The following is a 14,756-nucleotide window of genomic DNA, read 5'->3' as shown; positions in this document are numbered from 1 at the left end:
GGTGACCGGCACCACACGGACGTTAAGCAACCGCACCAGCGACTGTCCTCACTCAACTGAGGTTGAGCTGCGCTGTGTGAGGGCTCCCCCTGGAGGCAGAATCCGTATCACGGACGCGGGACGGCACCTTTCAACACCAGGTGGGGGGGGGGGGGTCTCGGGGGCCAAAGCAGGAACGCTCTCGTCACGGCCCCAGTGAGTTGAATTGAATCTGCGAGCCCCGAATGATGGATGTTCCTCGGGGTGGGCAGGTTAGAAGCCAGCTACTCTAGCGGGCGTGTCGCCGCAGACAGCGCCGCACCAACACCGCCGTGCCAGCTCCCCCGGGACCGGTGCACCGTGCGGAATCTCGCCAGGGCTTGCAGACCGAGCCATGTCATAATCATCATCATCGTCACCATCGTTGTCTTCATCGTCACGTGTCCAATACTGGGTAAGCATATTGACGGTGGTGGTAGGACACGAGCAGGAGAATCGGGGTCTGCATTTTCGCATGCGAGCACTCCATCAGGAGCTGGTCACCGCCCCGCCCGCCGGTGCACCGCTCGAGCACTCGAGCGCCAGGCCACTGTGTGCGGTGCATGCGCGGCCCACGTGTGACTGATACACGATCCCAAATCCCCCACCCCCCTCCGCTCCCCGTGCGTCTGAGCAGAAGACGCGCTACGAGACGTACCTACGCCTGCTGAGACACAAGATAGCGGCCGGCACCGATGACCTGGCCGTGGTGGAGGCTGCCCTGGGCATTGGGCAGGAGAGCGAGCAGGGCGCGGCTCTGGAGCGGAGAGGAGGCTCTCGGCACCGAACGGAGCAGCCTCAGCAGCGTCACCCGAAGCAGCGGCAGCAGCAGCATGAGGAGGAAGGGCAAGGCCTGGAGGAAGGGCACGGGCGGGAGCAAGGGATTGCGCAGGGGCAAGGGGAAGGGCAAAGGGAGGGGCGGGAGTTGTGCCAGAGTCCTGGCACCCTGCCCCAGACCTGCTCTGGCCTTTCAGTGAGTGAGCAGCAGCAGCAGCAGCAAGATTATCAACAACTGCAGCAGCAGGGGGTGCAACAGGGGGAGCAGCAGGCGGAGCAGCAGGGGGAGCAGCAAGGGGAGCAGCAGGGAGAGCAGCTGGGGGAGCAACAGGGGGAGCAGCAGGGAGAGACTGCGTCGGGCGCGGCGGGGGGGAAGGGCGCCCCCCGGAATGTGTCTGAGCGGCGCAGCTACAGACAGGCCATCAACGGGAAACTGCGGCGGTGAGCGGCCTCAGTGGAGGGGGGGGGGGGAAGAGGTAGTTCACTCAGAGTCCGTGGAGAGAGGGGAGATCATCGCTTCGCTCTCTCCCCCACCGACCCCTCGCTCACCACAACCGACCCCTCGCTCACCACAACCGACCCCTCGCTCACCACAACCGACCCCTCGCTCACCACAACCGACCCCTCGCTCACCACAACCGACCCCTCGCTTACCACAACCGACCCCTCGCTCACCACAACCGACCCCTCGCTCACCACAACCGACCCCTCGCTCACCACAACCGACCCCTCGCTCACCACAACCGGCCCCTCGCTCACCACAACCGACCCCTAGCTCACCACAACCGACCCCTCGCTCACCACAACCGACCCCTCGCTCACCACAACCGACCCCTCGCTCACCACCGCCCAGCTGTCTCTGTCAGGGTCTTCTCAGCCACGCGCTGTGTGTGCGAGGCAGTGCTGGGTGTCGTGCCCAGTGAAGATGGGGCGACGAAATGGGGGGAGGGGGGCATCACTTAACTTTGGGGGAGGGGGGGCACACGGGCTAATAATAATAATCCACACCCCGAGTGGGATGAGAAGAGGATTACGCCAAAGCGAAATTGAGCGGGCAGAGCGCACGGGGAGTCGCCACTCGACGTGAGCACGCGGCTCCATGGCGGGAGCCCTGCAGCATCTCAGCGCCGGAGGCTCCTCGCGCCGTGAGGAGAGACGGACATTGTGAACCCAGAGGCAGCAGCAGCTAGCGGTGGTTCTAGGACTCTACGAGTGGGACTCCGGACCTTGGGGTTGCGTGGTGACGACCGTGTTGCTGCTGCTGCTGCGGTATCTTGCAAGAAAGAAGCGTTGGCGAGGAGTGGGTTGGCGTCCAACAGCGGTGTTGGAAATGACCTCTGGAACTGACACTTGAGTGGCCCCCCAGCTGCTTTCGAATTTGGGAGGACACGCGGCTTTCGGGGGGCACTGTTGTTGGTTAGGAAAGGGGGGCGGTGAGAACGGAGCCCCCTAGAATACCCAAAATAGAATCTCCACTGAGTGTGCACTTGCGATAATGGTGATGTGTGGTTCGTGGTGAAGTGCGGCCTGGAGTATAGACCCAGTGGAGCAAGGAGCCTCAGTTTCCAGCACCCATCCGTGTGATGGGGAGGGGCGTGCTCCCTTCTGCTGCCTGCCGTCTAATGCACGAGCAGTGCGGGCGGACTGAGAAGACTGCAGCTTTAGATCTGGGATGGGAAGAGTGGTCTGATCTCCGCATTGTTCAGCGATCCATTCATTGTGTTCCTGTGATATAGTCCACGTGATTCATTGTTGTCTTGTGATCCACACCGTATTTTCCACAGATGCATTCCGTTTTTGTAAATGATCCACTCCGTGTTTACTTCATGTCCCTTCCTTGATTTCCGCTTATCAGCTCCGTATTTTTTAGTGATCCACTTCGTGTTTTCCACTGATCCACTCCGTAGTTGCACCTCCGATTAGCGCGGTTGGCTCCGTACGGTGCGAAAGAAGTTCAACATACATACGTAGTTTTGAGTGATCCACTCCGTATTTTCCTTTGATCCACTCCGTGATTTTTTTTTCCACTGTTCCATGCCATGTTTTTTTCTATTTAGCCACTCCGCGTTTTAAGTGTTCCATTCAAATCTCCGCACAGATTCAATCCAGAGACGTGCACTGCGAGCCAGCAGACCACGTGTCATACTGTCTCTTCCGTCTCGACTGCCATCTCCTGGCTTCGCGCGGGCATCGCAGCGCCACGCGACAGCTGGCAAGCTGCTGGTGGCCACCAGAGCCAAGACCTCCTCACCAGGCTGCGACCTTGCTTAGCTTCTGAAATTTGACGAGATGAGCATCATTCAGGGAGATTCGGTTGCAGCAGGATGCATGTCCACAAGACACAGGCGTCTGGCTAACCTGCCACCAGGAATGTGCTGCTGCTTCTGCTGCTGTGTTGAGAGTGGCGCACAAACAACGACACGAAACTCAACACATTCGTCAACACTATGGACTTAAAATGACACACACCACGCAACGTTTCGGGCAATGGCCCTTATTCATAGCACACGAACAAGAGTCATTGCCCGAGACGCGTCTGTCCCTGTGCAGGCAGGTTTATTGAGCAACGTGTTGAGGGTGTTTTAGTTTCACAGGCTGCGTCCCGAGGGGCGTCACGTTGCCTCCTTATTGGCCATTCACGTTCGCTTTGTCGTACTCGTTGTCGATTTGAAGAGGGATTCATTTCTCACGGAATATTTTCCAGTGGTCCCACAAGCTCGCATTCCCCCGGACCCCTCCCCACCCCCGCCGCCACCCCCACTTCGTTTCCGGAGTTTAGCCCCGGAGAGCTCCGTCTGAAATGAATCCCCTTGGATGCTGTTCACGCCACCATTGTGCGCGCTGCTCAGTGAAGCGAGACGGAGCGCGCCGGAGCTCTTCCCCTCCTTTCATCTGCCCTGGGACTAATTCCACGTGGCCGAGCGCCCACGTGACTCGCGACTACTGTGACCTTTGAGGGGTCACCGTTATCTACCCGGTGGAGGAGGAGCAGGGGGGGGGACAGGGATTCGTTTCCCCGTTGCACCCCACGGCTCCGTCTTTCTCACCGAGTGCTTCACGGGTCGCTGGTAGACTGGAGGAGCAGGCCACTTGACCAGTAGCCACGCCCATAGCGAAATGTGTACTGGATGTGGTGTGCCGTGCGCGGCTGAAATTAAACCCTGACTTGGTGCCCGACCCCCTCGCCCAGTGCCAGCAGCGAGAGTCGTGTGCCCCTGTAATCAGCCCCTTCCCCCGTCTCTTGTCACGAACTCTTGTGTCCCTGACCGCAGGGGTCTTCTCCCTGCTCACAATCGGGGTGGGTGCCTTAGGGTGGCTCTGTGAGCATTGGGGGTGTGCTGCGATGCACGGGAGTGGATGGATGAGGGTGGCTGCACGGCCAATACCAGTGACGATTACCTGAACCGGTCATGGGCCTCCCCTAGGTCGATTCAGCCTCAAATGAGTACCTGGTGTGGTGTGTAAACATCAACACTGTGGAGACAAAGTCGGCCGGGCGTGGTGCTGGCCACCCACCGCCTCCTGCGCCGTTCCGGCCTTAATCGGTGCTCGAGAGTGGCACTTGCACTCAGTCAGTGAAAGGCTATACTGGGGATCTTTGTCTTTGTTCTTTTGTACATGAGTGCTGATGCGCTTGTGTTGTCCACGGCATGGTTGTGTTTGCTGTGCACCAACCCGAACGGGTGCTGCTCGCTAACAGAACTTTCCCCAACCGTCTAAAAGGCTGAACAGAGGGATCTATATACTACACAGTATTTGTCGGTACCAACCCGTTGGATATTTCAGATTTGGGTGTTGGAGCTCGATATGAATGGGGTCCAAATACCACGAGAGTCGGACGGGGGGGGGGTACCAATGCGTAGCTGATCTGCCAGCCTTAAAATCACAGTCGACTCTACAGTAGTTCTCTTTAAAAGATCGCCAGTTGATCTCGTGAGTGTGGGGCGAGCGGGGCATTTAGTCTGGACCCCCTGTCACAGCCTCCATCTCCGTGTAGTATTTTAGTTTACACGAAACACGCCCTTGCAGGAACGTGACCTCGTATCTCGTAGCTGCCCCGCCACCAGAGCGCGCTCGCCTCGTCACTGCTGTGAGTTCCAGACTTGGCCAGCGGGGAGCCGAGGGGGGTAGCCCAGCATACGTGGCCAGGTGCGCGCTGGCGCTACGAGATCAGAGCTGGGATCGCGTTGCTGCTTCGGGCTTGTGTCTTATATTTAAACAACCTCCACCTTTCGTCCCAATCCATCCACGTTTGTGAGACAATTTTCTTCGATTATCATCACAAGTGATGATTTTTTTCCTATAGATATTTGTAAGCGAGTGGATTAATTTATCTCTCATTGTAAATGCTCTACGTGTTCAAACAGTATAGTTGATGTAAACATCGCTGTTCGTGAAGAGAGTGAGATGATCATTATACTGGAGAGAGCCTATTGGAGATCAGAGAGAATATTCTAACGTACACAGTACGACAAAGAGACAGGCGACCGGGCGTGATGCTGGCCAAACACCCCTCGTGTGCACTGCCGGCCCTTATACAGTATGTGCTCGCTCACAGCACTTGCCCCAGCAGCATGTGTAGGCTATACGGGGGATCTTTGTCTTTGATATCTAATCCACACACACATGACACACACATATCAAGAAAAAATAAAGTCCCACACACAGGCCCTTGGTGAATCTACTGGTGGACGAAGACCTCCCCATGCCGTGTGGCCGATGAGGCTTGTTGATGAGGATTGTTTGACTACTTTACCAGAACCTGTTGAGATCTAGACATTGGTGCGGGCTTGGAGCGCTAACCAGTCACTCAGCCATGTGGCCACCTCAACACACACACAGACCGATAGACTCGTTTAGAGACCAATGAACTTACAGAGACCTATGACTGACTGCATAAACACTAAAAATATATGCCAATTGTTGCTGTTCAGCATCGTGATTACGGGGGTCGCATTTACGACGTTATATAAACCCAAAGTTTTATTCTGTATGAATGTTTCCCAAAACTATAGGTCACCAAACTGTAATTATGGGCGCTCGGGAACGCCAGAGGAGACTGGGATGAGGCAGGGCAAGGGTGGTGATATTAGTGGTGGTGGTGGTGGATCGTGAAGGATCGTGAGATTAGCAATGGTCTGGGTTTGTATTTGGCAGCCGCGTGAACACGTGCGCGCCAGCCAATTGGATGTCAACAATCTTCGACAGGGGACATCATCAGCGCCAAGATTGCCTCTGGCAGATTACTACAGGAAGCTCTTGGATCGTAGCTACGCGCCTGTAGGCTGTGTTTCCAGTGCTGCCACGCACGAGTTTGAAGCTTCCGCATTGATTTCCCCAAAAAAGTTACTTTCAGGCTCGTCGTTTTGGCACTGCAGTGACGTCACCGCGCAATCGCTCTAAAAAAAGTTGGAATACGTCGGTGCCGTGAGAGCTATGACGGAGATCCGTTACTTGCCTTGCCACGTAGCTGCCCCATATCCTCCACGTGGCAGAACCGCCGTTGCCACTTGGCGGGCATCATCAGTAGTGATTTGATGGAACACCTCATCGTTATCACGTGGCACCATCGTCGCCACGTACCAGCACCATCATCAATGTCATGCGGCAACAAGACGTGTCGCAGCTTTTCCACGTGGCAGAACGTCTCAGCCACTTTGTACCGTTATGGTTTCCACGTGGCGGCACCATCACGACCACGTGGGCAGCACCATCGTTGCTATGTGGTTTATCCATCAGTCATCACTGTGGTTTGTGCAGTGCGTATGTATATATTGTACGTTGGTATAAGTTATTTGCAATTTTGCTTGTGATTAGAAGTTGTTTTCCCCAGTTATTTGTAATTGCAAATGAGGTTTGTATTTTGATGAGAACGAAAACGTATTTAAAAGTCTATTTAAAAAAGAAAGACCACACACGCATACACGCGTATACTACTGTACATAATTTAAAGTGGTTACCACTTGTGTTATACACTGTGACGTGGAATGAAGCGAAGCACTTGAAACGCAAGTGAACACTTGTGCACACATCGCACACTCGAGAGAGAGGGCACTTTGGTGGCAATGGCACGCACTCGCATGAAAGAGTTCCACGTACGTCCACTACAAATCAGGGACGGTAACTGACGGTCGTCAATGCCCCGCGTACATGAACTCATCTCACGCGGCACGTGGCTTCATTTCACACGACTCGTGACATCACCGCATACGGCCAGTGGCCAGATGAGGCATACCACAGATACTTAAAGGACCGCAAACGATATTTAACCATCACTGCACATATGTGATGTGCACTAAGCGGGTGGTAGAGGGGATAATTTTGGCCTGACAAAACTTTCCTATATACCACGCGGTGTCGTCACCTGTTGTCGTTGAAGTCGTGTCGAACACAGTCGATGCATACCTCCGCCCAGTGTGATCACAGTTTCATATTGCCTCGTCCGTGTGTACCCCTCCAGAGAAACACATTTGCGGCCCTTTTATCTTTCCACTGGTGGATGAGGCCGCCCCACGCCGTGTGTGTCCTGGAGGGTTGTTTAACCATACTTCACCACGCTAGTGCAGGTTTGTTTAACTGGGCAAGGCATAGACTTGGGGACATAGAAGTACAGAACAACAATTTATTTTGCTGCACTGCCTCCTGTACTGTCCACCATGCAGCCCTGCATCAAGCTGTGTATGCATGCTGATCACCCACCACAAGCACTATCCGGGCTAAAACCTGCTGGGCTTCCACACATAAACGCAGCTCTTGTCGGTTTAACACGTAGGATGCTTTCGCGACCAATATCCATAATAGAGGTTTTTTGGGTTAGATCGCGTAAATATATAAATGCGTCGTCAAAACCCGCCACCACCTGATACAGCCGACTAGTAAGAGTTGTCACGTAAACAGAACGTGCATCATGTACGTTGACTCGGTAATCCCCCCTCCACATTGCGCAAGAGCGCAGCTGCGTGGTCACCACATCTACGCCTCTATATGAGGAACGCAACAGGTGGACTTCTCCACAAATATGGCTGTCGCCTGATGAAGCTAGTTGCACTTACTGGCGAAACGTCGTACTCAGATTGTAAATGTTGTGGCTTGGCTCTCCAACACACAACCGGTGTGCTGTACTAGTGACGAATTGGCACGTTCTATTTACGTGACAACCCTTACTAGTTGGCTGTGTCGGGTCGTGGCGGGTTTTAACGACACATTCATATATTTACGCGATCTAACCCAAAACAAACTCTATTATGCAACTCTTGTAGCTACACAAAATCTAGGCGGTGTGTCCCAGGCTACTCCACACGACATTTGCAAAATTCGTTATTGAGACGCAAAGATCGCTTTGAAGGTTTGGCAAAGCGTGCCATTACAACGACCCATTGGCATCACCGTGGCATAATTCACATGGACTATATTATTCATTATACGGCAATCCAACGTGACATCAATAGAGGACTGTAATGATTCCCTTGACCGTAACTTTAAAGTATTATTTTTTATAAATACGTTTTTTTCACAAGAGCCTTGATATATTTGGAATACCTTAAAATGAATAACGAGGGTTTTTATTTTAACTTCACGTGGGAGATGAAACCGGAGAACCCAGAAAAAAACTGCCAAGTGGACGAGAGTGGGTTAACACCATCCTGGATTCGTCAACCTACTTGCTGTGTTGCCATCTCCTGTGCACCTCGCAGTTCAGCGTGGGTTTGGGAGTGTTCACAAGTCTGCATGATCCACCGACCCATGGGGAATAGTGTCACAGATCTCTGCGTGATCCACCAACCCACGGAAGGTGCAGGAGGATGTCTAAGCTGCTTTATACCGTTGGATGTTCGTCGCTGAAGAAACGCGAGTCTTTGGTGGAGATTTTAATAAAACATACACCGTGTAATTACTAACTATTGTTATGCATTTACTTATTGTACGTCCTTTAATTACTGGCAGCGCATAGAGTGAATGAGCCAGAAGAATAATTTAATTGGTACCACCTAAGGAAGCAACACTTTGGCAGCAAACTTCGTAGCCTCAGTTGACTGACATTCTATGAAACTCGGAACTGTTGGTGCAAATTCGTCGCATCACTGCTCGAGGTCCCATGCTGAAGGGGAAAGAGAAGCTGTGGAGATAGACACGGACGGAGATGGACACGGACTGAGATAGACACGGACAGAGACAGGGAGGCAAACGCACACACGGAGTTTCAAACAACACAGAAGTGTGTAAAGGCCACTCAGCCTCTGTGCATTAACAAAACAAGCTATTTGCAGTTCAATCTTGACTTAAAGCTTTCGTGACTGCAGGAATTCATATTCTTTGGGTCTTTCGGTAAAGTCACGTAGACAGGTTCAAAGAAAATAAAAAATAAACTACGACGTTTCGACGATTGCTTGTGTTGCGATCGAAACGTCGTAGTTTTTTGTTATTTTCTTTGAACCTATCTACGTGACTTTACCGAAAGACCCAAAGAATATGAGCAGTACCTGAAGAACTGCATTTTCGTCCTCTTGTCTTTGTCCACCATCACAATAAATGTGAGCAACTAACAGGAACTGCAGTTGGTGTTTTGCATAATGCAGAGGATTTTAACACGTTTCTGTGGTGCTGCTGCCGTTGTTGTTGTTTGAAACGTGTGGTTGTCCAGCCAGCACTGTTACACTCCTATGTCGGGTGTTCCTGGTCATTTACACATTTGAGCACGCACACAGAGGAGAAGCATACGCGGAATGAGACAGGCACAGATACAAAGATCCCCCATATAAATTTCGATTTAAAGCTTTCGTGACTGCAGGGATTCATCTTCTTGGTTTTTTCGGTAAAGTCACGTAGAAGGGAAGTAATAAAATAATAAAAATAAAACATAATAAAATAATAAGTTGTAGCCGAAACGTCGTGAGAATTATTTTATTATGTTTTATTTTTATTATTTTATTACTTCCCTTCTACGTGGTTTTACCGAAAAAACCAAGAAGATGAATCCCCCATATAGTCTTAATAGACTGTTAGGGCAAGTGCTGTTAGCGAGCACCTATGAAGGCCGACACGGCACACTAGGGGGTGGGTGGCCATCACCACGCCCGGCCACCTTTGTCTCCCTAGTGGCGATGCTTAGGGGCCGTCCATAAATGACGTCACGCGATTTTGGACGATTTTTTACCCCCCCCCAAATATGACGTCACAAAGCTCTGCCCCCCCCCCCCCCCATTGTCATTGTAGTGCGTATTTAATGTGGCGCTGCACTCTGATGTTGTAGGAGAAAACATTTATTAAAAAGTATATTTAATTAAGTAGAACGTGTTGTCTATATTTATTTAAAGTTGCGCATTTTGATGTGACGTCACATTTCTCAAACACCCCCCCCCCCCTCGTCACACATCGCCACAAATGTCTGACCGCCCCCCTAGGTGCGTGACGTCATTTATGGACGGCCTCCTACCGCTCCCCATACGTCTGTTTGCACGCACACAGAGTCGGTGTTTTTCGATGGGCATTCACGCAACACAACTGTGACTCAGTCGCGATCCTCACCTGTGAATGGGTCATGACGTCACGCAAGTGCGTCAGGTTCTGCACGCGCGCGGAACACCACGTGAGAGCGCCCCCACCTCATGGCCCGCCCACTGCGTTCCTCGACGCATTCCTGAGAAGTGCGTGACGCCAGTGGTGGGTTCTGGGACTCAGTACACAGGAGGATACAGGATTTAAAGTTCAGGTCTCAAGTATATGAAAAATAGATTTCTATATCCAGTAATTAATGAAAATGTCAACTTGTAACGCGCAACCGAGTACCCCCTTTCCTGACCAAACATGGTTCTGAGAAATAAATGTATGAATAATGAACATCAATATTTTAAACAATTGTCCATTTGATCCTTATGGCAGTACTCGTGTACCAAATAATACTAAATGGCCGAGGCAATTTAATATTTTTTTTCTGGGACACTATTTTTTCCAGGGGTGTACTTAACTCCGCGACTGAGGTACCAATCAATCCGAAATCAGTGCAACTCCGCGATGTCGAAACGCCGAACATCAGCATAACAAAATCCGTTATCGAAAATTTCCACTTTGAATAGTGCATCGTGTACAGCTCGTCGAGATGAGTCGATTGCGAGAGCCGGGTACTATAAGGTAATGTTTTTAAAGTATCCTAACTAGCTTCTAATTGCCAGCGAATTTAATACAAATCAATGGACGCTCAGCACGCTTTGCGCTCGCTGGTTGCTCTTGGAAACCACCTTGTTTACGATCAATGAGTTAGAAAGGTATTTTATATTGTTCTAGGTTACCATGTGCATTTACATTTTTATCGTAGCTATGTTATACAATATTGGCATATTTATACATAATTATTCACCAATTACTCTAATTTACTACTATAATGAGCCAATAATGTCTGTGTGTCCCGCGCGTGACGTCACTCCACGTTATCCAGCCCCCCTCATTAATACTCATGAACAGGTGACGTCCTCCACATGGACCCCTCCTCATTAATATTAATTAGTGGGTGACGTCACTCTACATGGGGGAGCGAGGCACCTCCCCCTTTAAGTGGAATAAGTCTGTGTCACTTTACAAATTGCACACGAATTGATGCAATGAATATCACGTCGCCGTCTGCTTTTCGCTTGCAAGTTTCAGATTTACTGAAATACACCCGCCCTTGGACGGGCACAATGCTAGTACGATATAATTTCACACATTTATAAATCACCTCACGTACCTCCGTGGAACATTGTCACGTACCCCCAGGGGTCCACGTACCCCCGATTGAGACCCACTGCTCTCCATGGGTACACGAGTTAGTTGATCGGCAGATCCCGCGTTGTGGTGTGACGTCAGGGTACTCCCACCTCGAATAACTCATGGCCAGCGAGGAAGTATTGGGAAGTACGAAGTACCTACCCCTCAGTCAAGAGATGGACGGCTCACCAGCATTGGTTTTAGTAACTGACTGCTGATGAGACATTGGATGTCGAAACCGATCTAGAGCTTACTTGTACGAAGCCAATGCTGTGAGAAAAATGCACTCCCAGAAGGCCCATCGGATGTGTAAAATAGAACTTTATTTTTCGCGGCAACCTGTTTTGACATCCACACAACAATCCCGCGTATAGCGTACATTGGCTCTTGGGGCAATTGCACAGCCCACGGGGATGTTGTAGCAAACAACACGCTCGGCCACTTTTGTCTGCCTAGTGATGATGTTTCCACACCACACGACATGCCCAATTAGGGCCGAATCAACATCGATAGGTGAGACTCAGCACTGGTTCAAGATATTCGTCACTGACCTTGGTCGCGAGCCGGAATCGAACTCGGGACTCTGGGCTCGTAGCGCAGTGCGCTAACCACTACACCATTGCTCCGTACACGATTTTTACGTGACTTTTTATTGAGGAACTCTGTGATCTCTTGACTAATTTTGTTGTTGTTCTGCTGCCTTGTCCAAGCTTACATTCAGAATTGAAAAATCGGACATAAACCTTTATTTATATTTAATTACTTGGTAACTTTTTCACATTTTGCACTCCTATCGTGTTTTGAATTGTTTGTTGTTGTAAAATTCTGACCCCGCGCCCCTACTGCGCATCTGTAAAAAACGAGCTTTATAGCTCATCGGATTCCTCGTGCAGTCGAACGAGTCACTGAGTACATGGACCACGTGCGCGCTCACTGCCACGTGCTGCCCCATCGCTCCTCCCTCTCCCGTCACTACCAAGTCACGTGACACCAGCGCCCGCCCCCTCCTTCCTCCTCCCCAATCGCTGCGCACCCTGGGTAAACTGCCACGTGTCCCAAGCGCGCACGCGCGGGGCGGTGCGTCACTTCCTGCGGGTGTCGGAAGTGACGCGGCCGCCCCCCCGCCCCGCCAAGGGACGTGACGACTCGGGGACTCCGGACGGAGACGAGACCACGAAGGCGGCAGCGGCGGCGCGGAGCCCCACACGGAGCCCCACACGGAGAGGCGGGGACGGCACGAGGAGGTTCAGCCGCTTAGCGACGCGGAGACTCGACGAAGGCGGCGCCGCCTCGGGATGTCGGCGACGGCGCCTTACGCCGGTGGGCAGAGGCCCCACGCTAACGGTGCGCGGCCGCTCGGTCCAACCGGGGAGGGTTCACCGAACTCGGCAGGGTGACTAGCCGAGTGCCGTGGTCTGCGGCCTAGGCTGCGAGGTTTGGGGGAAGGGAGTTCCGCGAGGTTTGTGTCTGAAACTGGCGTTTCGGGTGTGAGATGCGGGTCTGTCGGTGTGGTGGTAGGCCGTACGTGAGGAGTGCTGCTGGTGTTGTGTGTAGCGAATGTTGTGATGCCACATTTGCCACCCTTCTCGACTCCAGCTACTTGTTAGGGCTCTCACGCCGCCACTCGTCAATCTCTTACCGACGCTAAATCCAGGCCTCTGCTACCCAGTCGTACATTGAGGTTATTTCAATCACTCCGAGTCCACGTCCCCACTCAGATCTCACGCTGATTCTCGTTAATGCCACCATTATACCAGTCGGCATCACGCCGTGTGCTCACCGCTCTCACGCATTGCTCGTATCGCAGCGTGAGAGTTCTACTTCAGGCGGGGAACAGTCGGGGACTTAAGCCGCTAGGCAGGGTGAGGCTTAGAAGAAGGGGAAGCTTAACGCGTATTCTGGCCGGATTCCCTTTATCAAAGAGGCCGCCCCGCCTTTCTCACGACTGGTGGAAGGTCCGACCGGTGTCAGGACCATAGTTTATTTGTGCGAGGAAACATATCAAATTCAGTGGCAAAATCACTTTAAGCGTTCACCCAATTGTCGCCGTGAGGGTCATCGTTAATGATCACGAGTGATGTAATACAGTCAATGTTTTTTTATATGTCTGAATATGATAGCAACTATTTATAAAGGCCACACATACTCCTCGGGACATGTTAGAGGAATACGTGATCCGAATGGCCGCGTGGGTGAATAGGTAGGGAAACGAAGGATAATCTTGCGAAGGATTTTTTCAGAGGTCACGAGGTAGAGGTTTTGAGTGCATCGTGTGTGTACCCTCAGTTGACTGACATTCTTTACCAAGTCTTATCCATCGTTGGTCATCTCTTCTCACGATGGTTCCTGCCCAAGCCCACTCGTCCTGAGTCTGTTTGCTTTGCCGTTGTTGGAGTTGTAGCCCAAGGTGGTGGCACACGGCAGAGGTGTAACAGTTTGTCCGACTTCCCCAATCATGGCAATCCAATGACTAACATTTGGAATTCACGGTTGCAATTCAGCTAAAACTCGAAAGACAATAGGCCGATGGACTTAACATGTTTTTTATATGTGTATGTGGAGAGACCGTAGTAATACATAAAAATTGGAAACCTTTAACATGGTCGGGAATGTAATAGTCATGCCATTGAACACATTTACCAATCTAAAATAATGAATTATTGCATGTGCTATTCAATGCATGTATTCTAAATTTAAGATTGAATACGAATAGATAATTAATCTGATGCTTCACTACCAGCAGCGTAGCATGGTTGGTGTATGGAATAGACCACCTCTCCCCACTTCTCTGCTCGCTGTCCAATGTCTCCCCCACCTCTTCATAGACGGGTGCTGGGCTTCCCCCTCTGGCCCATGCATTGCGTTGCAGTCGCACCACCTGCACACTCAATAGCTATGCCACCGATCAGCCCCTAGCAGTTGGGTGGTGGGGGCTGGCAGTGATTGCGGCCACGACGCCGTTCTCATTCCAAAGTTCACTCGCTTCCAGCGGTCGCGCAAGGAGCTGAACGCAGCATAGGATGCCAAGGCCGGAATGATTTGGGGAAAGAGCGGTGAAGATGTTTATTACCCTGAGCCTGTTTTATAATCTTGTAGAATGGCCAGCCATAGTTGTGTTTTAACAATGATCTTGTGTAGTGATTGATCATGTTTCAAGTGGAGGAGGTGTGGAGCTCCAGCTGGCTCTTTCTAGTGTCAGGAGTGATGCTTGCAGGTGGATT

The 14,756-nt window shown here is 51.5% G+C and overlaps 2 protein-coding genes across 4 annotated transcripts in view; both read left to right on the top strand.

Annotated features, from left to right (window-relative positions):
- The window catches only part of LOC144720522 (PH and SEC7 domain-containing protein 1-like), a 35,904-nt gene extending 27,211 nt beyond the window's left edge, over nt 1-8,693 (top strand). The window contains exon 12 of the mRNA XM_078597301.1: nt 656-8,693. Within this exon, the coding sequence (XP_078453427.1) occupies nt 656-1,240 (585 nt within the window). The 3' untranslated portion in view covers nt 1,241-8,693. The remainder of the gene's footprint in view (nt 1-655) is intronic.
- A 3,921-nt stretch (nt 8,694-12,614) lies between these two features.
- LOC144720519 (protein transport protein Sec24A-like) overlaps nt 12,615-14,756 on the top strand; it is a 29,196-nt gene continuing 27,054 nt past the window's right edge. For 2 of the 3 annotated variants that reach the window (XM_078597289.1, XM_078597288.1), the window contains exon 1: nt 12,615-12,879. In XM_078597289.1, coding sequence (XP_078453415.1) covers nt 12,831-12,879 — 49 coding nt within the window. In that variant the 5' untranslated portion in view covers nt 12,615-12,830. The remainder of the gene's footprint in view (nt 12,880-14,756) is intronic. The other variant, XM_078597290.1, reaches the window with a different exon arrangement.

Source organism: Lampetra planeri, chromosome 9 (genome assembly GCF_965212315.1).
Source record: "Lampetra planeri chromosome 9, kcLamPlan1.2.h2, whole genome shotgun sequence".
NCBI lineage: Eukaryota > Metazoa > Chordata > Hyperoartia > Petromyzontiformes > Petromyzontidae > Lampetra > Lampetra planeri.
Note: the sequence above shows the minus strand (reverse complement) of the source record. Positions and strands in the feature narration are given on the sequence as shown.